General features: G+C 31.5%; 2 protein-coding genes and 1 long non-coding RNA gene across 10 annotated transcripts; 2 read left to right on the top strand and 1 right to left on the bottom strand.

The window, feature by feature from the left end:
* The first annotated feature begins 2,434 nt into the window (after nucleotides 1-2,434).
* LOC8267192 (probable leucine-rich repeat receptor-like serine/threonine-protein kinase At3g14840) lies at nucleotides 2,435-9,125 on the top strand. Of its 4 annotated transcripts, XM_015721202.3 has the most exons (24): nucleotides 2,435-2,671; nucleotides 2,841-3,018; nucleotides 3,233-3,304; nucleotides 3,433-3,501; nucleotides 3,582-3,653; nucleotides 3,762-3,833; nucleotides 3,935-4,006; nucleotides 4,119-4,190; nucleotides 4,282-4,353; nucleotides 4,464-4,535; nucleotides 4,617-4,688; nucleotides 4,851-4,922; nucleotides 5,143-5,208; nucleotides 5,548-5,613; nucleotides 5,742-5,777; nucleotides 5,891-5,931; nucleotides 6,037-6,413; nucleotides 6,484-6,679; nucleotides 6,787-6,918; nucleotides 7,062-7,180; nucleotides 7,582-7,792; nucleotides 7,923-8,160; nucleotides 8,303-8,453; nucleotides 8,611-9,125. In XM_015721202.3, exons 1-24 carry the CDS (start codon nucleotides 2,455-2,457, stop codon nucleotides 8,992-8,994), a joined length of 3,129 nt encoding a protein of 1,042 aa, XP_015576688.3. In that variant the 5' UTR covers nucleotides 2,435-2,454; the 3' UTR covers nucleotides 8,995-9,125. The 4 variants fall into 4 exon arrangements, with proteins under 4 accessions (XP_015576688.3, XP_048230028.1, XP_048230029.1 ...); XM_048374071.1 differs by lacking the exon at nucleotides 3,582-3,653 and having other exon boundaries at nucleotides 2,436-2,671; XM_048374072.1 differs by lacking the exon at nucleotides 3,582-3,653 and having other exon boundaries at nucleotides 2,436-2,671; nucleotides 3,727-3,833.
* Nucleotides 9,126-13,628: 4,503 nt separating this feature from the next.
* LOC107261501 lies at nucleotides 13,629-20,136 on the top strand. Of its 5 annotated transcripts, none has more exons than XR_007215866.1 (3): nucleotides 13,691-18,255; nucleotides 18,394-18,493; nucleotides 18,612-18,918. It is a non-coding gene; the product is annotated as an uncharacterized LOC107261501 (long non-coding RNA). The 5 variants fall into 5 exon arrangements; XR_007215865.1 differs by having other exon boundaries at nucleotides 13,694-17,083; nucleotides 17,325-18,493; XR_007215863.1 differs by having other exon boundaries at nucleotides 13,694-17,523; nucleotides 17,612-18,493.
* A 1,449-nt stretch (nucleotides 20,137-21,585) lies between these two features.
* On the bottom strand, nucleotides 21,586-22,372 carry LOC125368610 (probable LRR receptor-like serine/threonine-protein kinase At1g53430). Its single transcript, XM_048373600.1, has 2 exons — nucleotides 22,229-22,372; nucleotides 21,586-21,990 (listed from the first exon to the last, which is right to left on the bottom strand). The coding sequence occupies exons 1-2, from the start codon at nucleotides 22,370-22,372 to the stop codon at nucleotides 21,586-21,588; spliced, it is 549 nt and encodes a 182-aa protein (XP_048229557.1).
* Nucleotides 22,373-22,376: the final 4 nt, after the last annotated feature.

Here is a 22,376-nt window from a genome sequence, read left to right as displayed (position 1 = left end):
CTTTCCGCGACTCTTATTCAGTAAACCGACTCCTTCATCATCGAGTGATGTATTTGATTTGGTATATAAATTGGTAAATCTTAGATTCTCCGCAGTAGTAATAGTAGATGTATCAGTTGTAAATTTTATGAGTTTCGGGTCTCGCCTAATTTTTCTGGCAGACCGAAGTATTTATATAAAGTGTAACTATTAAGATAATTTGTGGCTTTAATAATGTTAATTTGAGATGAAATTTGTTTGAGTTATGAGTGTCAAGCTTACTACGGGATTCGATGGCCTTACGCCTATCCATTTCCTAGTGCCGGTCACGGGCCCACGGGTGGGGTCGTGACAGTCATTTTACATGGCAAATTCACAAAAATAAGTTAAATTCTTAAAAAATATTTTCCAGAACAGCAGGAGGCTAAGAGTACAAAAGTGAAGCAGATTAGTGCATTAGCTGTTAGTTGGATTTCTAAATTGTTATTATAATCAAGCACTCACATAAGGAGCAATGCAGATATGGTACTATTGCATCTGTACCACAAAGAAAGTTAGAGAAGTTGAGAGTTTTTGTTAAGTTTTCTCACCTAATATTTTGCCATACATCTTAAGGTTTTTACTAAAAAAAATATATTATCTTTTCCGGAGGAAAAGACATTAAGTAGGCATATACTAAAGTAGGACGTTAAAAACTACGACGTCCTGGAATCCTCTTAAATTGTTTTGTTGGTTCTTCTTCATCATCATCTTCTCAGTTGGATATTAGGTTTAAGAGGATCTTCATCATCCAAGTGACTGATGGAGATAACAAATTGTTTTTTATAATTAAAATCCTTCCTTCTCCGTTCTTTGTCATCTTCAGGGCTGTTGCTGAAGTGCATTCTAAGTTTCTAGGCTACTTTGCCTCTTTTTTCATTCAAAGCAAAAAAAATAAAAAATAAAAAACAAAAAACAAATCAAGAGGTAATAAACAGAGGAGAAGATAAGAAAAAAATGCTTTTCTTCTTATGCCATTCGTTATGGCGGACTCATCTTTACAGATAGGAGCCCAATTCTGCCATGCAAACCACCTACTCTCAGGTGGTCCAATTTATTTAGAAATTTATTGGGTCATGCTCTTTGCAGCAAACTATTAAAGCTAATGACTAGAATGGAATTAAAAAAAAAAGAGTTATATAATCAAAGATAAAATTTAATATAAATTAAGTGACTGTGGGTAAAATTATCTTTATTAAAATATTAAATAACTCAAGTTTATAATAGTTAAAGTTTGAAGCTTTCTCCAAACAGTTGAAAGCTAAATACAACTTAAATAATGTATGATTAATATAAAATTTGTTTATCATGTAAATAAAAATTTTATATAATTAATATGTTTCTCTTTTTAAATTAAAAGTATTATATTACGTATTGTTAGAAATAAAATTGTGATTGATGTTTTATATTAGTAATGAAAAATTTTATTAGAAACAACTAATAATAATTTACTAAATACTTAACTTGGATCAACACTAGTTATTAATTAGCTGCAATAGGTATTGGCTATCAGGTATGGCAACAACTTAATCAAAAGAGAACTTTAAATGGTTAATGGTATTGGCTTATGGACTCTGGGTCAAAATGCCTGAAACTATAAAAGAAGGAAATACGTACGACTGCTTTTTGAAAAATCAACTCAGGCCTAATCACGAAACTTCATAAAAAAACTCCGAATGGATTTTTCCATTTGATGTGATTTGTGAGGAATGAATGGACGTGAAAGGATGTGAGAATTATTCCACGTGGAGTAAATAAAAGAATATATAATATAAAATGGTAAATTCATTAATTTAATTTAAGTTATACTAATCATTAGTTTAAATTAAAATTAATTTGTTACTGAACCATTCACACTTTTTTTATTTCTAATTTTTAAGTTTATAGATTTCTACGATGAATTTGATTTCCTCTCTATCAGCGGTACGTACATCTTCTTCTCCTTAGCTATTGACTTGGTATATGTCGGTTGCATTCAATTTCTATGTGATTTTCTATTAATAGCATAGCGCTGTTTTACATAGTTTCACTAGACTTTACTTTAGCAAAATTTAAAATTCACTCTAGTAAATCACGTAAGCTTCTGCTAATCTTACTTAAGGAGGCCACTCTTGGGAATTATCCAGCTTTTATCAAGTTCTCATCATTTTTAAATTACATAGTACAAATACAAGGCAAATAGCTTCCAATGTGAAAGCAAGACCTTGAGGTTTCATACTTTCAATTATTGCACATGGATTCACTGCACTGCAAATTCTTATCTGTTCACTCCACGTACAATAGTTTTTGGTGCAACATCCGAGGGAAACATATGTGGGGCTTGCTAATTATTGATTAGCATGTCAAGTCTGGCTGCTGGCAAGCCATTAGGACAGATTCAATTCAAAAACATTAAATGACTAAAAGAAATATCTAGTGGCTAAGTCACTCCCATAGATGTACAAGGCTAAAGAATTTCTGCATATATGTCGGCACTCCTCTTTATATTATCAATCCATCATAATTTCAAGGCTTAAGTTAAGTTATAAGAAGAGGATGAGAGCTTCTGATATTTTAAGAACCACCTGTAGCTTGTTTCTGCTTATGTTGCTAATGTGCATGGTAGCAATAAATAAGGTTGAAGCACAGTTTGGGGATCTTCCTGAAAATGAAGGTAGGGATAGACAAATGAGCCATTCAGAAATTCATTACGTTTCTTATTTAAGTACCCTTTACTCTTTAAGTGACAGTAATTAACATTTCTGATCAAATTTTTCCGAATTATAATTTAGTGCAAATAGCTCAGTGTTCCATGCTGATATGATTTTGATGAGCATATGCAGTGGAAGCTCTACGTGAAATAGCAAAACAATTGCGGAAAGAAGACTGGAATTTTAATGTAAGCCCCTGCAGTAATCATTCAAGCTGGAAGACACCAAAATCTGACAACATGCCGTTGTACAACAATACTCTCAACTGCAATTGCACAGTCCCGGATGGCATATGCCATGTTGCTGAAATGTACACTTCCTTCACTTTTGCTTCTGTTTGGCGAATCGCCTTTTTATTTATTGAGTTGGCAATACAAGATTTTATAATCTGTCAAAGATTTCGTAGCTGTATTGATGTATTTTTACTTTAGACTTATTTATGAAAACTGATTTGAGACATCAGGTTTTTGGAGTTTTGATCTATTTTTAAAAATTGACGAGTCTTAGTAACTCTTGTAATACAGATTTCTCAAAGGGCAAGATCTTGCCGGTGTCCTTCCATCAGCAATTTTGAAGCTACCTCATCTTAAGACACTGTAAGGATGCTTCCGTTTATTTTGCTTCAGTTCTTATTTATTCTCATCTTTTTTGTTTACTCCTTCTATGAACAAGAAATAGGACTATAGCCTTCAATGCAGTGAGAAATCTTTCGTCTGGTATGCAGTGATCTGACTCGTAACTACCTTAGTGGCAATATACCACCTGAATGGGCTTCTTCAAACCTAAAATATCTGTAAGCATTCTCAAATGAAGACAGCCAAATAGATACCCACTCTTGATTAATAATAACAATATTACATGCACGTACTGCAGATCTCTTTGTGTGAACCGCTTAACAGGAATGATTCCAAGTTACTTGGGAAACATGACCTCGCTTATATACTTGTATTCATGATCTAACTTTGTCTCTCTTTTATTATATTTAATCTAAATTTAAAATTGCTTAAACTTTCTCTAGGTTAGTGGTAATCTTATGGGGAAGTATTTGTTCAGGAGCCTTGAGAACAATCTCTTTAATGGACCTGTTCCTCCTGAGCTTGGAAACTTGGGCAATTTGGCGAATCTGTCGGTCCCTTAAACCTTCTCTTCAGTAATCTGTATTTAACTATCTCGAAAATACCAGAATGTTTGATATTAGTTGTGTTGTTTCTCTTTTTTGAATATAGCATTCTTAATGCCAACAATCTTACCGGAGAATTACCTCCGGCTCTCACTAAAATAACCAAGTTGGAAGAACTGTAAGCCCTTGTAACATTTTACATTGTTGTACAAATATTTAGTTGTTTTACCAGAGTATTACCTTCTGGATATTTATATGTTCTAATCTTGTTCTGGGTCATATGTATGCAGTAGGATTAGCAGCAACAACTTCAGTGGAAAAATTCCCAGTTTTATTCAGAGCTGGAAAGAACTTAAGATTCTGTACGCGCTTAATCCTATCACAAATTTTAAATCTATAAACCTCTAGTTTTCAGGGTGAATCTAAATCCATTCCGGATTGGGTTGTCAACAGAGAGATGCAAGGTAGTGGTCTTGAAGGGCCTATTCCCTCTAGCATTTCTGCCTTGAGTAATTTATCTGAACTGTGAGTTGCATTTTCAAGTTTCTGATTCTTTTCTTTACTGATATACTTATGTTTCTTTTAATTCATAAGTACACATCTTATATTTGTGTGTATGTCCTATATTTTTGTAGAAGGATTATTGGCTTACGTGGGGAAGGTTCTAAATTTCCAAAATTAGCAAACAAGGCAAATATGAAGTATTTGTGAGTCATTTTTACTTTGACGATGTAAAATCAGAATACTTCAGACTATTTATTGAGCTCACATGAAGATATCATTCGCAGGATGTTGAGTAACTGCAATATATCTGGTCTTCTACCTCCCAATTTAACACAAATGCCAAATCTGAAAGTTTTGTAAGATGCTGTTCCCTTGTCACTCATTTTTTACATTCCTCTTCTCCTACGAGTACTAAAATCATTCTTAGCTTTTACATTATAATTACTATAACCAGCTAACAACTCTTATACAGCCATTCTCACAAAGTAAAAAAAAAAAAATAAAATAATTTCTTGTAGAGATCTCAGTTTCAACAGGTTGGTAGGAGATCTTCCGACAAATTTTGAAGGTGGACCACACATGGAAAACATGTAAGCAGTTTAAGCTCATTTGGTGGCTCGTTTGAAGATTCCGCTGGTTGCCCTTTGTAATTTTCATTTGCGATAATGTCATTGTTAAATGTTCAAAATGCTCCTACCTTTTTTTTCTGTTCCACACTGATCAAGCCTCGAACTTTCTTCAATTCAAATTGACATAATTTTGCATGCAATAATAGTAAAAAATATTGGTATGATTCTGCTCATTGGATAGGTATCTGACAAGCAACTTTCTAACCGGGCGCATTCCAGACTGGATCATCCAGCAAAACAATCGCATGTATGTTTGCTTTCTTCTAGAATCCTTTATCAGTGTTGTATTTGTTCTTTCTTTTTTTCTTGGCCCAAGCAAATGCATATATTTGATTTTTTTGAATTACATCTCTGAATATATAATATGGTACAACTGTCTGAAAGTAGTTTCTGCTAGTTATAGTCTCGATAGAGATTTATTTCTCTACAGTTAGCTGTAGATCCCACTGCGAATTTGCCACATGAAGTGGGTCAATTATACATACAGCTAAGCTTCAGTTTACTCCTGTTGTATGCTGCAGAAGGTAATAGAGATTTACGGTTCATTTTTAAGATTGATAGTTCAATGCTTAATTTTTGTATGCAGCACAATAGATCTTTCTTACAATAATTTTGCTCGAAGTTCTGTGCCCTCTACTTGTCGAGAAACACTGTAAGCTAAAGAACAAGTGTTTTAACTTTTTCTTGTCTTTTCTCTTCTTCCCTTGTGTTTTCATTGTTCAAAGATTGTTGCTTCACTTCTTGTATTCCTAATTCTGAACTTCTTTTTTGGTTCTTCAGGAACTTGTTCAAAAGTTCTTCTGGACAGTCAAGCAAGTAATTAAGCTTCAGAAACCTCAACTTTCACTATTTCTTTTTCAAAAATTGTTTAGTTCTTTAACTTATAGTTTTGCATGACCTGATTGTTCTTTTGTGTACTATCTTTTCAGAGTGGCTGACGAGTGCTTGATTAAGCTTCAATGTTCAAAAGGTTTTTACACTGCTGCATGAAATTGAATGTCACTTCTTTTCATATCTCTCATGCTAAATTTTGGTCATATTTGTTCATAATTAACATATACTTCTTTCTATATAGTGAGATATTCAGTTCACATAAATTGTGGGGGAGAAGAAACCACCATTGGTAGGACTATCTACGAAGGAGATGAAGTGGCAGGAGGCGGAGCAAAATATGTTCCCGGCCAAGAAGAATGGGAAGTTAGTACTACTGGACATTTTTGGGATGTAACTACATCATCAGATGATTACATAGCTAAAAATGTGTCCGTTCTCAAGATGAAAAACAATGAATTATACACAAGAGCACGCCTTTCTCCTCTCTCCTTGACGTATTATGTTCGTTGCCTAGCGAATGGGAATTACAGGGTAAAGCTTCACTTTGCAGAGATAGTTATCAGGGAGAATAGCTCCTTCCACAGTCTTGGTAGACGGATATTTGATGTTTATATTCAGGTAGCGATCAAGTTCATGTTATTGGCTTTGCCTGTACGAGAGAATGGTTTTACTATTTAGTATATGGCAGGATGAAGTTGTGTTGCAAGATTTTGAGATAAAGAAGGAAGCACAAGGAGTTGATAGAGTGCTCATTAAGGAATTTAAAGCAGTTGTAGAGACTGGAACTTTAGCGGTCCTCTTTCGTTGGAATGGGAAAGGGACAACAACAGCCCCGAGGAAAGGAACATATGGCCCTCTCATATCTGCCATTGATGTGGAATCTGGCAAGTTCTTGTGTTTAGGATATTTTTTGTTCTATAATACTACTAGTTTCATGTGGATGTATCACAGCCAATAATCGTAGCATTTTCTTTTTTCTAATTTTGCACAGAATCCAAGCCTCCTAATGAGAGCAAGAGAAATAAACTCCTTGTGGGTGGAGCTATAGTTTTCTTCATTTTCATTGTTGCAGGCATTCTTCGGTGGAGAGGTTATTTGGGAGGCAGGAAATTAAGGGACCCAGGTATCGAAATATAAACTGCAGGAAAAAGAATCGTATCCGTATTACTTCTTAATCAAATAGAAGCTGTTTGCTTTTTCTTCTTTTTCGTTTCTTTGAACCCATAGGAAAATCCAATTCACGTGTGTGAACTGTTCGTTTGACAGAGCTCGTAGGGTTAGATCTGCAAACTGGCATGTTCACCTTCAGACAAATTAAAGCTGCCACTAATGACTTTGATCCAGCAAACAAGATCGGAGAAGGTGGTTTTGGACCCGTGTACAAAGTATACTACCGCTCTATTGCACTCTTCAATTTGTATTTTCCTGTTTTTCTTATATTTCTTGCACCCTGTTTGGTAAAAGAAAAAGGGTGAAGTACGTTAGAGTTTTATAAAATAAATAAAGATAAGATTTTAAGGGAGGAATAGGGTTTTTAATGTTATTTTACTTGAAAACAATGGATTGTAAATAAAGTTTTACAAAGTAGTATAGATCTTTTAAATTATAACCTTCTCAACCACCGATTTAATGTTTAATGGTTGAGGTTTGAAGGTTTTTATAGAGGTTTTTAAATACCCTTACCTTCTAATTGATATTTTACTCCCAAACAATAGTCGAAGGTTTCAAAGCTTTATTAAATCCCCAAAAACCTTCTGATATGTTTACGTTTAAATTCGTGTTGCAGGGAATATTATCAGATGGAACAATTGTTGCAGTTAAGCAGCTGTCTTCAAAATCGAAGCAGGGAAATCGAGAATTTGTGAATGAGATAGGCCTGATTTCTGCTTTACAGCATCCAAATCTCGTAAGGTTGTTCGGATGCTGTGTTGAAGGGAGACAATTGTTGTTGGTATATGAGTACATGGAAAACAACAGCCTTGCACATGTTTTGTTTGGTAAACTTATTGTTTAGTTCTTCAAAATGTAGCTTATGCAACTAAATCAAGAAACAAACAGAAACCCTATATATAACATATATTCATCAGATTATGGAGTTTATGGATTGAGATTTTACATTAATTACAGGTAAAAAGGAAGGCCAATTGAATTTGGACTGGCTTACAAGGCATAGGATTTGTGTTGGCATAGCAAAAGGTCTAGCTTTCCTGCACGAGGAATCCGCCATCAAAATTGTTCACAGAGACATCAAAACTACTAATGTACTCCTAGATGCTGAGTTGAATCCTAAGATATCCGACTTTGGTTTGGCCAAGCTTGATGAAGAGGCGAACACCCACATCAGCACAAGAATTGCTGGAACTATGTGAGCTGCATTATTCTCTTGAATTTTATGCTTATTTCTGATTTTTTAGCTAGACTTTGCAGCATACTTCAGGTCATACCTTTTCGTTCCTTTTTTCTTTTTTAGTGAAGCTAAGATCACAGAATTGTCCTTATTAATGCAGAGGATATATGGCACCAGAATATGCATTATGGGGTCACTTAACGTACAAGGCAGATGTTTACAGTTTTGGGGTTGTAGCATTGGAAATTGTTTCAGGGAAAAACAACATGAAACGCCGTCCTGATGATGATTTTGTTTGCCTCCTAGACTGGGTAAGATATATACTCCATATTCTTTGTACGGACAGAGCATAACCTCACTTTCTGAAACAAGCCGCTTTAGAACAAATCTAATTGCTTCTGTAAGTCAAAACAAAAAGCGGAATTTTTTAAGTTCACTTCAGCTTCTTATGTTTATGGTAATTTTCAGGCTCTAGTTTTACACCAGGATGGAAATCTTATGGAGCTGGTTGATCCAAGATTGGATTTGAAATCCAAGTTTGAGAAAGAAGTACTCAGAGTGATTGAAGTAGCATTGTTGTGCACAAACCCATCACCAGCAGTTAGGCCTGCAATGTCTACAGTAGTAAGTATGCTTGAAGGGCGAGGAGAGATTCATAATTTGGCAATTGATCCCAGTTTGTATGGAGATGAGTTTAGGTTCAAGGCCATGAGAAAACAGTATGATCAAATTTTGGTTGAGGGCTCACGTGAAACTCAGTCGCTTGTCAATTCATCAGATACAATATGGGCTGGTTCGTCATCAGCATCCGCTCAGGATCTTTACCCATTCAAATCTGATACCTCCATATAAATATTTATCGCAAAACACAAAATTGCTAGCTTTATCGATTGCATATTTCTTTTCTTCACTTTTCTACTTTGGAGTAACTCAAAATCATATATGTTAATTTCTGTTTATAACAATGTAATAATTAGAGATAAGTGCCCTGGTGTGATCTTATTTTATCTTTTTCTATTACAATTTTATATAAGATTAAAATCTTTAACCAGTAATGGTGTTAACTCTAACTTAAAATATACTTGCACAGTTTTTACACTATTACTTTTTCTTGATTATATTTTATATTTTAAAGAATTCAAATAAAAATAAAATATATTTTTTTACTTTTTAATTTTTATCAATAAAAAAATAGAATTAAAATTATTAACTAATGTATTTATTAATATTACAATGAATAATGAAAATATGAAATATCAAACTGACTCATTACTTTATTTAAATAATAAAGAGTCTATTAGAGTTTTATATTTATTAAATGGTACTTTATAAGATAAAATAATTAGCTTAGAGATGTTCTAAGATGCCAATATTTAGTAATACAATGACTGCTTGAGAAATATAGAGTTGCCTGATTTCCGCTAGGCAAACAACAATTCAACCCATTTACAAACTTACTTCAACAAGTATAAAATCAAAATACTTTTTTGGTCATTTAATTATAAGTCAAGTAAAAAATGTGGAAGAATTCCTAATAAAATCTAGATTTTTAAGGATGAAAAAGAAGGATAATTTTAAATAATACCACTTAACCTAGTTTAATTTCTAATAATTTTTACTCACAAGATGTGATTTATAGTGCTTAATTATAATACATAATAAATAAAAAAGTAAGATATTTAGTATTGTCTATATTTTAAGCCCAAGTTTGAAATAATTTTTTCAAATTACTTTTTAATTTTAATTTTTTGTTATCTCTAGTTTTAATTTAAGTTCACAAACAATTATCAATGAGGATAAACAAAGAGTTTTAATTGATATCGCAAGTCATGTAGGGTAATTATAAGTTAATGTTTTGTTTGGTTTGAAAATTGGTGTGACATGGAGCTCAAGAGAGTTTCAAGTGGGAAAGGGAGGTTGAATGGTATTATCTACTCGGATGCATTTGGCAGCCAGAGAGATGGGTTTTTTCTAGTGCAAATGAAACACATCCTCTAGTTTCTACCAATGTAAATGGACATAGGAATTTGACATTATTGTGAATATAAACAGAATCTTTGGTTCGGCTCACCGATGCAATCATTAGCTGATAAATTAATATTAAATAACCTTTGAATGTATAATTTATTGTTAAATATATTATATTTAAATATATAAATTAATAAAAATAAATTATAGTAATTAAAAATATTATAATTAATTTTTTTTAGTTTATATGTATTTATTATTAAAAATATTTATAAAATTTATTTTAAAATTAAAAATTTAAATTCAAATTCTACTAATAAAAATTTCTAATTTCAAATATCATAATTATAAATATTATAATTATTTAATTATAAAAATAATTTCAAAATAATAGTTATTTATTATATAAATAAGAAAAATCTAATTATATGGGATCAACTTAAAATAAGTTATTAGGAATAAGTTTTAATAAATATAATAATGCTCAAATAAAATTTTTTAAAAAAATCAAATTAGCTATCAGTTGATAAGAAACCTCTAAAATAGAGCTGACATAATTAGCAACTAATTGGGACTAAATTAGCTATCAACTGTTATTTCTTAAGTCATTACTAAACACTTTAATATATTTATTCAGCGAGAAATAGCTATCAGCTGCATTAAACCTCTAAATTAAATACTCTCTCAATATTTGCTTTATGATAGTAGAAAGCTTAAAGTATCTTTTAAATTAAGAGATTATAAAATTCATAGATTTAATCAACTTATAAATTTAAATTTTATGAAATTTAAAGTTAGATATAAAAATAATGAATTTTTCTTTAAAGTTAAAGATAATTTTAGGATAAAATAAATCTATTAGAGATAATATTGAAATAGAAAAAGTAATATAACAATTTATTATTCTTTTAAGATGGTGAATTTTTAGATTTTTAGAAAATGATGAATTTCTGCTAGACCACTCTTTTATTTGTTAAATAATAAATTTAACTTAAATTTATAAATTTTATAAAATTTCTTAGAAAAAAATATAATTCTCTCTATCCAAACTATGCTTAAGCACCTTCCTTTGAAGTTATAAGGCTAACTCTTTTAATTAGGTCTAAAGAAAATCTAAAAATAGCAAAAGAAGAATAAAATAATAAAAAATAAAATGCCTGACATGTTGTATAAAAAAAGGAAAAATGTAATTCGTATGACATTGTTTCTTTATGAAGTTTCTATGATTACGTTATTCTAAAAAACAAAGTAAGCCTCCTTTCTTTTAAAGAACCAATAGGAATTGGACAAGTTAATTTATCTGTTTAAATCTTAAACTATTTAATTCTTATTAATTTGTAAATATATGTTAGCAATTAGAATTGAGAAATATAAAAAAAATTAAGAGATTGTTAAAAATATATGCACCTATAAAGCTTACAATAATCTTACTTTAAATTATAAAAAACTATAGAAATAATTAATATTTTTCGTAATACTCATTTTAGAATTACAAAAATATTATTATTTTTTATAAATTTACTAAATTTCCATAAGAAATAAAAATTTATTCAAATTTACAAAAATACCTAATTACTAATTAAATCTTAGATTTTATATTATTTAATAATTTATTTAGTTGTTTTAAAAAATTTAAAATAAATGCCTATAACTTTAGTTTATTTTCAAAACACTTTTTAGTAATAATTTTAAAAATTTTACAATGAGAAAATTGATGTGTCAAGTCAATTCTGCTTAATAATATAAAAATTAATGAGTAAATAAAAAATTTATTACTTTTAAATATAATATATGTGAGATTATGCACATATTTAAGATTTATAATAGCCATATTATTAAGTTTAAGATAAATTATTTTTATTGATTTATAATTATTATTGTTTTAGTAAGCACAATCGACTTTTCACATTATCGTTTTTATCATAAAATTTAAAAAATAGTCATAAAAAATATTTTTAAAAATAAAATAAAAAATAAATACTTTTTAAAATTTTAAAATAATTGTATAAAATTATTAAAATATATATAAAATTTAGCATTTAATTTGCATTTAGCCCTTACAAAAAAGTATAGAAAGATCGTCATTTTTATTAGATAGCAATTCTTATTTTGTAATTATAAAAAAATTTATAATCATTATAAGTTCTAAACTCTAGAAACATAAATTATTGATTTATACAAAAATGATTACTATCGTAATATTATAACTTTCTTACAAATAATAAGAATTACATAAATTATTTTTATTTATAAAAAATAGGAAAATATTATCACTTTTTATTAAATATATCTATCACTGTTATGATCATAATTTTTCTGTAAATTGTTGAGTTTGGAAAAAGTAATTATATTTTTATAATATTATATATTATTTTTATAATTAAATAATACTAATCGTTTATTCATGCGTTCTATGTCCGTTATTATTATTTTGATTATAAAATCAAGTCTGTAGATACAATTTAATAAATTTTTAATATTTAAATTTTAATTTATAATATTTTAAAAAATATTAGTAAATTAACTATATTTAAATGTTCTTAATTTCTTCTTAAGATTTAAAATTTTTATTAGTGCAATAATGTAAGAATTTATTTAAAAAATTTATTAATTTATTCTAATATTATGTAAATTAATAGTATTAATATAATTGATATTATTATTTTTATAATTAAAAATTATTATGTGATTAAAATTAATTTATTAGTGATAAAATATTTAAAAATATATTTTCTATAATTTGGATTATTTTTTAATTAAAAATTAATTTATTAATTAATAAAATATTAAAATATAATTAATATACTATTTTAAAAATAATTATTATTTAATTAGAAAACTAATTACTATCTAATTAGAAAACTATTTATTATTAATATATTATTTTTAGAACTTGAATTAATGTTTAATTAGAATGTCACTTATTAATTAATAAAATAATAAAAAAACTATAAAATTACATATAAGCTTGAATTTCGTGTATTAAAATAAGTACATATATTAAAATAAAAATTTTATATGTAAAAAATTAAATATATATGTCAAAAAAAATTTAAATTTCAGAATATGTATAATATATTAGAAATTTTTTAAATTTATAAAAAGTAAAACATTATCAATTTCTATAAAATAATTATAGTTTTTTTGCGCTATAAAAAAATGTTATTATTTTTATTAACTTGAGAGGGCTCAACAAATTGTCAGATATATTGAGTATGTTGCCAATTATTTTTGGATAGAAATTTTAGACAAATAAAATTAAATTATTATAAATCAGTAGTTTTTTATACACAATAAAATAATAATAGAAGCCATATTTATTTACTTTCATAACGATGCTTTTTATTATTTTATCCATATTTATGGAAAAAGTTTTATTAAGAGCTGTCACCGTAGTTTTAGCCAAAGAAAAAATACATGATCTAATTAAATATTAATTTAGTTATTATTAATCAACTCATTTTAAAGGCAATTGAATTTTAAAATAAATATCTTTTATCTCAACCGACTCTCTCTAATAAATGCGGACAGTAAATATCCAAATCAGGCAATATTTCTAATTAATTTCTCTCGACCGACTCTCTCTAATAAATGTTGACAGTCAAAATCCAAATCTGGCAATAATTATAGAATGCGTGAAAGTGAAGCTGTCCGATTAACCGCCTTTGTTGAATGAAATAAATCTTAACCGTGCGTCGTCATTCCCTATTTAATTTCAGCCTTCCACCTCCTCTGTATATACAACTCCTCTTCGAATCAATCCAAGTGGTTCTGGCAGTAGTAGGTGGTTTGTTGTCGGGTAACATTGTTTTGATGACGGCGCTTTTGGGTATCGATTTGGTATTTCGGGTAATAAATACATCGTTTGGATTTGGTATCATGAAAATCAGCTTGTTGACTCCGTAGAGAGGACTCTGATTCGTGTTATTCTTGAGCAGAAATCGTGGTGTGAACTGGGGTGATCATCAGATGACTTGGTTCGCTTAATATTGAATGATTGTTTAAACTTCGTTTTACCTTTCTTTTTTTAATTAGCAAAAGATTGAAAAAAAATTGGTCTTTTTAGGTCTCAGTGTGTATTTTGTAATATATTTATATTTGTTGATTTCATGCCTTTTGAATCCTCGTTGAAAAGTGGGTTTTCTTGATTTATGCCTCTTTGAGTTTTGGTTAAAAATATTGAAACGATGGTGTTTCTTTTGTCATAAACTTCGTAATATTGTGGGTTTTAAAGGTTGCTTGTGCTGCTAATATTGGATAATCGGTTATTTAAAATCTCACTCTACATTTCTCTATTTTTTGCCTCGTGAATCTTGATTATGTTGGATTTTGAGTGTGGATTGTGTGATTTCGATCTTCTTATGGAGTGAGACGTGGCTAAAAATATTATAGAAGGATTTTGTTGAGTCCGCCCCTAAAATTTTTCATTGGACTTTCTAACAGCGGTGTGCTTTTTAGCATCGCTTATGTCGCTAAAAGATTGAAAAATTGGTTTTCATAGGTCTCAGTGTACCTTTTCTCAATATGCTTGTTGATTTGAAGCCTCCTGAATTCTGGTTGAAAAGTGGGTTTTCTTGATTTTATGCCTCTTGAGTTTTGGTTAAAAGTATTGAAATAAACTTGGCAATATTGTGGGTTTTGAAGGTTGCTTGTGCTGCTAAAATTGAATAATCGGTTTTCTTAAATCTCACTCTACATTTCTTGATTCTGTGCCTCCTGAATCTTGATTATGTTGGATTTTGAGTGTGGATTGTGTGATTTCGATCTGCTTATGGAGCGACGTGGCTAAAAATATTATGAAAGGATTTTATTCAGTTTGTCCCTAAAATTTTTCATTGGACCTTCTAACAGTGGTGTGTTTTTTAGCATTGCTTATGTGGCTAAAAAATTGAAAAATTGGTTTTCAAAGGTCTCAGTGTACTTTTTTAATATGTTTCCTGCCTCCCGAATCCTGGTTGAAAACTGGTTTTCTTGATTTTATGCCTCTCGAGTTCTGGTTAAAAGTATCGAAAAATGATGGTTTCTCTTTTGTCATTAAACTTCATAATATTGTGGGTTTTAAAGGCTGCTTGTTCTTCTAAGATTGAATAATCGATTTTGTTAAATCTCACTCTACATTTCTTGATTTTATGCCTCCATGTTGGATTTGAGTGTGGATTTGTGTGGTTCCTATCTTCTTATGGAGCTCGTGGCTAAAAATATCACAAAAGGGTTTTACTGAGTATGCCCTTATATTTGTCAGTAGACTTCTAACAGTGGTGTGTTTTTTTAGCATTGCTTATGTAGCTAAAAGATTGAAAAACTGGTTTTCGTAGGTCTTAGTGTACATTTTTAATATGTTTGTTGATTTTATGCCTCCTAAAATCTTGGTTGAAAAGTGAGTTTTCTTGATTTTATGCCTCTTGGATGCTGGCTAAAAGTTTTGAAATGTTGGCTTTTCTTTAATCTTTGTCATTACACTTCCTAATAATGTGGGTTTTACGGGTTGCCTGTGTTGCCAAAAGATTCAGTAATTGGTTTCTCGATTTTATGCCTCCTGAATCTTGATTATGTCAAATTTGGTGTAGATTGTGCTTTCTATTTTCATATGGAGGACATGTGACCAAAAATATCAGAGAAGGATTTATTGAGTTTGACCCTAAAATTTGTCACTGGAATTCTTAAAAGCCGTGTGTTTTAAGTATTGCTTGTGTGGCGAAAGATGGAAAAGTCTGCCGGTTTTGCAGTTGGCATGAGAATGGGTGGATAGGAGGGTCCTTGGGTTTATGCAGGTTGGCTAGAACAAAGCCTGCTCCTTACTGTGAATAGAGGCAGAGGTTAATATCAGTTTCACAAAACACATAAGCATTTCTGATTCTTAGTTAAAAACATTGAAAAATGGATTTTCATGAATCTCATTTTAAAACTTTTCATTTCACTTCTTGATAATTTTGGGTTTGAGGACAATATTGAAAATTCAATTTTATTAGATATCCTTGTGGAGACGATGATTGTTCCGAGACTGATGGATGCCCAGGATTTCATTAGATTTTGGACCAAAATGTGTGCTAAGATTTAAAAATTATCCTAAATCTTACTCCACAAATTTTGTAATTTGATTCTTTCTTTCTTGTAATTCGATTCTTGATACTGGTGGATTCTCTTAGTGTTTGCAGAGTGTTACCTATCCAAGGTTCCACCAGCATATGGAGATATGGGTTCCTAACATTGGAATGATGGGTTTCCTTACATCTTTGTCTACAAATTTTTTATCTAATCAACTGCTTTCTAATGTTGATGGTTTTGGTATTTGGTTGTGTCCCTGTTTAGGATTCCACAAGCTCATGGAGATTTGTGTTGTAAGATCGAAAAAATCGGTTTTCTTCACTGTACAATTTGTTTTCTATTTAATATTGTCTAATAGTGGTGGAGTTTAAGTATTGATTGTGGTATTTTTCAGGATTCCATATGCTTGTGGTTCAATATGATAGAGGACCTTTCTTCTGCTTTTATGATCAGGGACTTTGCCATCTATCTCGCTATTTTTTGGTGCTCGCATGGGATTTCTGGTCACCATTAATATAATTTATAAGCACTAGTCAAGATGGCGAATTTAAGTTGATCTTGTCGTATGTGTTTGTTTCCTCAGGGTTAAACACTTTGATCTGGATGAATGTGTAAGATTAGTTTAGTGTTTTGTGCCTTACAATAGCATTTTCTTTGACTCTTTACTAAATAAAATTGATAGAGTGATTCAGTTTGATTTTGTGCAATATTTGATTTCAGTTCAGAGTTTTATAGACTGGCTTCTTGATTTGATTCTTTTTCAAGTTTCATTTTATTTCCAATAAGATTTAAGGCTATCGATTTTGTTAGATTCTAACCAAACAAGTATTATTGGAACTATATCTGGTTGTTTTATGGTGATGGCTTGATTGAGGGGAGTTAGAGGTTTCACACAGAACGGCTATTGATTTGGGGACGTGACATTGGGGTAAAATCTGATTCTTGCTGTTTTTGTTGATGGTGTGCTAGGGCCTTGATCATGGATGCATACGTTCTTGTCCCATTCTGCTTCTCTTTTCCATAATTTGGTTTTAGCTCTTGGGTTATGTGATATGATTATCAACTAGCAATTGAAGTACTGTATATTAACTAGTTTTTTAATTGGTTATTCGACAATTTTGCTCTGTGATCTAAAACTAGGATCAGACATTTGGTTCCTTTTTTTCCAGGAGTCATCTTCATTCTTCTCACAAGAGTATGTTTAAGATCGCGAGAAGGGGCATGGAAATTGCTCCTTTTTCATGGGGATTTACCCATCGCACAGATGCAGTTTTCTTTCATTTTAACTCAACAATTTGTGATGCAATGCTCATCTAATGTTCCGTCAGCATGTGGAGATGTATATTCTTGATGGTGATAGATTTTGAAGTACTGATCTCACTTTGCACTTTGTGGTTTTTGGACTCTTTAAACTGATGGAGCTTTGAGTATTGGTAATGTGGTGTTTCTTTTTCAGGATTCGATCGGCTGGTATTCATGGTCAATATATATGGTGGCTTTGTTGTGCTTTCATGATTAGGCAATGATAGCTGTCCTTCTTATGTTGTTCTATGTTTTAGTCTTTTTAATATATTTTAAAATCATTACTGGACATGGTGAATTTAAGCAGGGTTAGATGTTTGCATTTCCCAGGTTTGGCATTTTAATAGGATGGATGTTTAAGATTGACCCGGAACATTTTTTCGTCTTAGATATTGATTTTATCCTTTGATTGTACTCTTTTTTTTTTCAGATAGGAAGCATCATTATTAAATAATAATTTTTTATTCGATTGTTGGTTTGAATTGAACAGAACCCTACTTTCTAAATTCTGTTATTGGAATACCTTTGGACGATTAGCATTGCGGCATTGCATGTATTTACATGCAATATGGTATTAGGTGAATGTATTTACATCTGTTTTTCTTCTTTTGGTTTTCCTGTTCTTTCTTTTTGCCTCCATCAGTTTCCTTGATTGATATATAGCCAGAGAAGGCAGGACTAATGACTTTTCACCAGGAATGTTCCAACCAAACTTGAAGTTGAGATGCCAAGACTTTTGATAGAACTTAACTTGGTTTGAGTTCAACCATCTGTTTTCTTTCTCGACCACAAAACTTGGTTTGAGTTCAATCATCTGTTTTCTTTCTCGACTACAAACACATTTCTTTAGCCAAACTCATTTCTACAGTGCTATTATTTGTCTGATATGTCATCATTTTTATGTATTTGGTCCTCCTGTTGGTGCTGCCATTCAAGCATCAGCTATCTCTCCAGATTCTGCTGTGGCTAGGATAATCTCTGGGTGAAGAGTGAAGGTTTTATCAAGAGCAATGGGCAGCCTCATGATTTCAGTAAGGTGAGCTGCCTTCTATCCTGATATCATTATGGCTTCCCTGCATCACAAAACTAACAAAGAATTACTGCTGTAATATATGGCCAGTTTTTTAAGAGCAATTTTCCTTTGGTTGTTGTAGCTCCTCTGCTTGCCAAGTAGATGAACAGAACTTCCAAGTTGCCATGTCCAATTTCAATTTAAGCAATCTAATGGTATCTCAGAACGTCCATAACTATGAGATGAAGGTTCTCTTTACAAAATATCTACAGGAAATTGAGTCTATTTATCATTTGAAAACTTGTCATAAGTGATAATTATAGTTTATTATTAAACAAACTCGAAACATATATATTTTTTAATTTGTTTTTATGTGCTATAAAAAATAATTATCTTTTCTTTTTATTTATAATAAGAGAGAGAAAATTGGTTTTTGCCATATCCATTAACTGATAATTTATGTTTTTCCTTTGGAATTTTTCATTATTATTGTTATTATTAAGTTGCTAATTAATTTCTTCAAGTGACCGTCTCTAATAAATGTGGCTATCAAAATCTAACCTGGTAATAAATAAATCCGTGTTTGATTGAAGACGTTTGCTGTCCACGGCCTCCAAATCCAGAGTTAACCAATTCCCCTTTTAATATGATCCGATTGCTTGTGATTGAACGTTGGGTAACCTCATTTCTTTTTCTGGTTTAGGCTTCGAAAGCTCCATTCTTATATACGCCTTTTATATTTTTGTGTGGGCTCGTTTTGGGTTTTGATTTACATTGTAGGATTGTATAAAAATCCTGACTTTTAACTTTTCTGTTTGGTTCTTTAATAATTTTCCGTTCTGAACTAATCCTAATCCTGGAGATTCAGTTATTTGCTTTCCAGGAGTCATCCTCAATCTTCTCACGAGGATATGGCCTAAGTTTGGAAAAAAAAAAGGTTATCTTTTTTGTTTGAACTCGGCAAGAGTGATTTGATGCTCATCCTAGATAGTATGGTGGATTTCGTGTGCTTCCAGAACTTGACATTTGAAAAATTGGCTTGAATCTCGCCTAAAATTTGCCGTTACACTTCCTAATATTGTTGATGTTGGGTTTGAGCTTGTTATTGCGGCTAAAAGATTGAAAAATTGGTTTTCGTAGTTGAACTAATGCCTCTTAAGTTCTGATTCTGTTGGATTTGGAATGTGTGGGTGATGCAGTTTTCGTATGTGGCTAATAATATCGAATTATGGTTTTATCAGCTTTCACCTTAAGATTTGTCATTACACCTTGATAGCATTCAGTTTTGAGGGTTACTTGTGGCTAAAGGATTGAAAAATCGGATTTTGAGCATTGGTTGTGTGATTCTCGCCTTAAGATTCTTCATTACACCTTGATAATGTTCGGCTTGAGAGTTGCTTGTGTGGCTAAAAGATTGAAAAATTGTTGTTCTTTTCCGACCGCCCTGTAATCAATTGGGGATTTTGAAAATTGTTGTGACTTCAAAGATTCCATCAGCTTGTGGAACGATATGTGTTACAAGTTAGTAATGTGCCCACAATTCCATCAGTTTGTGGAGCAATATTCGTGAAAAATGGATTTTTCCAGATCTTACATTTCACCAGCTTCTGTTTGCTTGTACTGTAACTAAATATCTGTTTGCTTCAACATGATGAATTTCATCTTGAGATTTGAGCTGGTTGAACTTTATGAAACCTTGTACTTGCGACCTAATTTTTCTCTCTAAAAACCAAAGATAAGTAATCTACTAATTTACTTGTTGAACTTATGATTAATGTAGCTATGGTGTATCCAACTTTGTGCTTATGCCATGCAATCTGAATTTCCACAAGTGAAAAATGGAAATGTCTAAAAGAGCTTGAGGTAGTAAGAATGCTTTTAACGCTTGAGCTGTGAATTGCAATGGGCCAAGTGTATATGGCAATAGAACTTATGAAATCAATTGATCACTTCAGGATAGAAGCAAAACTGAGTCTCTCATTCAGCCATCAGATGTAGCGTGGACTGGGTCATCTTCTGCATCTGGTCAGGATAGTTTCCACTCTTTACTAACTCTAGCAGACAGAGTTAGCTAAAGCGTGGAAATATGCACATTCCCCGGTTTCTACCTATGTGACTCTGCATATAGCCTTTAGTGGACAGTAAGAATTTGACATTGTTGTGCATGTAAACATGTACCTTCAATCAATAAAATATTTGGATCGATTGTAGTTTTAGCTTTTCGTTTAATAGAGATCTGAAAAGCTGAAGCACTCCTCCTTTGAAGTTGTGGCATTAAGGCCAACTCTCTATTATGATATATATGGTCGGACCTTTAGTTGTACCAAGGCTGATCTTGAACCTGCAAAATAACCATTGTTTGCTTTGATTTGATCAAAGCTGTTCGACAACTATTATGGTCCCGCTTGGAAGTATGTCTTGCAAGTAAAAAATTCCAAACGGAAGCCGTAATTCAAGGAAGCACCTAGATTTGTTCAGCTGAAGTGTCGAGTATGATATTTGAAATCTTATGATTAAGCAGTTCATATTTTGTTTTATTAACTTAAGACCTCTTTTAGAGGCCAAAATCCTATTAAAGTTCTGGGTGGCAGCTCTTATGTGCTGGAAGTTGAAGGCACCTGAAATTAGTAGCTCTCTATCTTTTCGTTTTATATTACAAAATCAGCCATCAAACAGAGAACTGTTAACACGACTAAACATGAGATTTAAATGGGCATGCAGATAAAGATTGGTAAAGAGTGGAAATCGAACACATCTCTGGTTTCCACCAATCTAAATGGGAATAAACGGGAAGAATTTTACATGATTGTGCGTATAAGCGTGATTCTTTAGCTTTAAACAAGATTGTCTGCGCGTCTTATAATCAAGAGTAACGTTCTATACTTACTAGCTGTAGGTTCTGCTTTGGAGACTAAACATATAATATGAATCCTTTAGGGGTGAATTAGTATTTTTACTCGTCATTGGAAATGCGAGAGCACGCCACATAGTTGCAAGCTGCTCAGAGAAGATTGCTAGCTATTCCTAGAATCCCAACGAAGCTAGAAAAAGAAACTAAAGTAGTGCAATTGGGAGGAGACACAAGATCTTAGAGATTAGTGAAGCTGGTGTCATGATTAATTAACCAGGCTATTTGTCTTGTCTAACATCACTGAGGAACAATCTTCATCCATGTCATACTCATCTTCATCTCTACTCACTACATCATAGCTGACAGCATTTGATGTCTTTCCCATAGAATTTCTGGTGGTAGATCGTATGCTGGGAATGAGGCTAGCCACCACCTTTGCCATTGCAAAATCATCAGTCCAGTATGGAACATGGAAAGAAGGAGCCTTAATCTTGCTCTTCCCTTCTAGAACTTTTACCACTTCAGACATGGTAGGTCTCAGTGTAGGGGATGGATTAGTGCACAGCATTGCCAGGTCTAAGATTATCGTTGCTTGTTTCACTGAATAATCACACCCCAAGATTGGATCAACCAGTGACAGGAATTCTCCCTTTTCTTGCAGAACATACGCCTGGATTTATTCAGAAAAAAAAAAAAATTCAGTTTATGCATGTGGGAGTGTAAACTTAGTTAATTTACGGCTTTCGACACAAATCTTTTAAATGGATTCAGGACTAAATCAAAGAGAGATCTAGAATAAAGTCGAATAACAATTTTCTTTAATCCATTTTGATACAATCTTGGATCATTCATTCATACTCGATAAGAGTCTACATAAAAGCAAAGATAGGTTTGCAAATTTTACTTACCAAATCAAGTTGATAGACACTCTCATCATTTGGCCTGTAACTGGTGCCATTTTTCCCACTCACAATTTCAAGTGCTACCACTCCAAAGCTGTAAACATCTGCTTTATAAGTTAAATAGCCTCGCATTGCATACTCCGGAGCCATATAT

Source organism: Ricinus communis, chromosome 5 (genome assembly GCF_019578655.1).
Source record: "Ricinus communis isolate WT05 ecotype wild-type chromosome 5, ASM1957865v1, whole genome shotgun sequence".
Lineage (NCBI taxonomy): Eukaryota > Viridiplantae > Streptophyta > Magnoliopsida > Malpighiales > Euphorbiaceae > Ricinus > Ricinus communis.
This window is presented reverse-complemented; position numbering and strand designations above follow the sequence as displayed.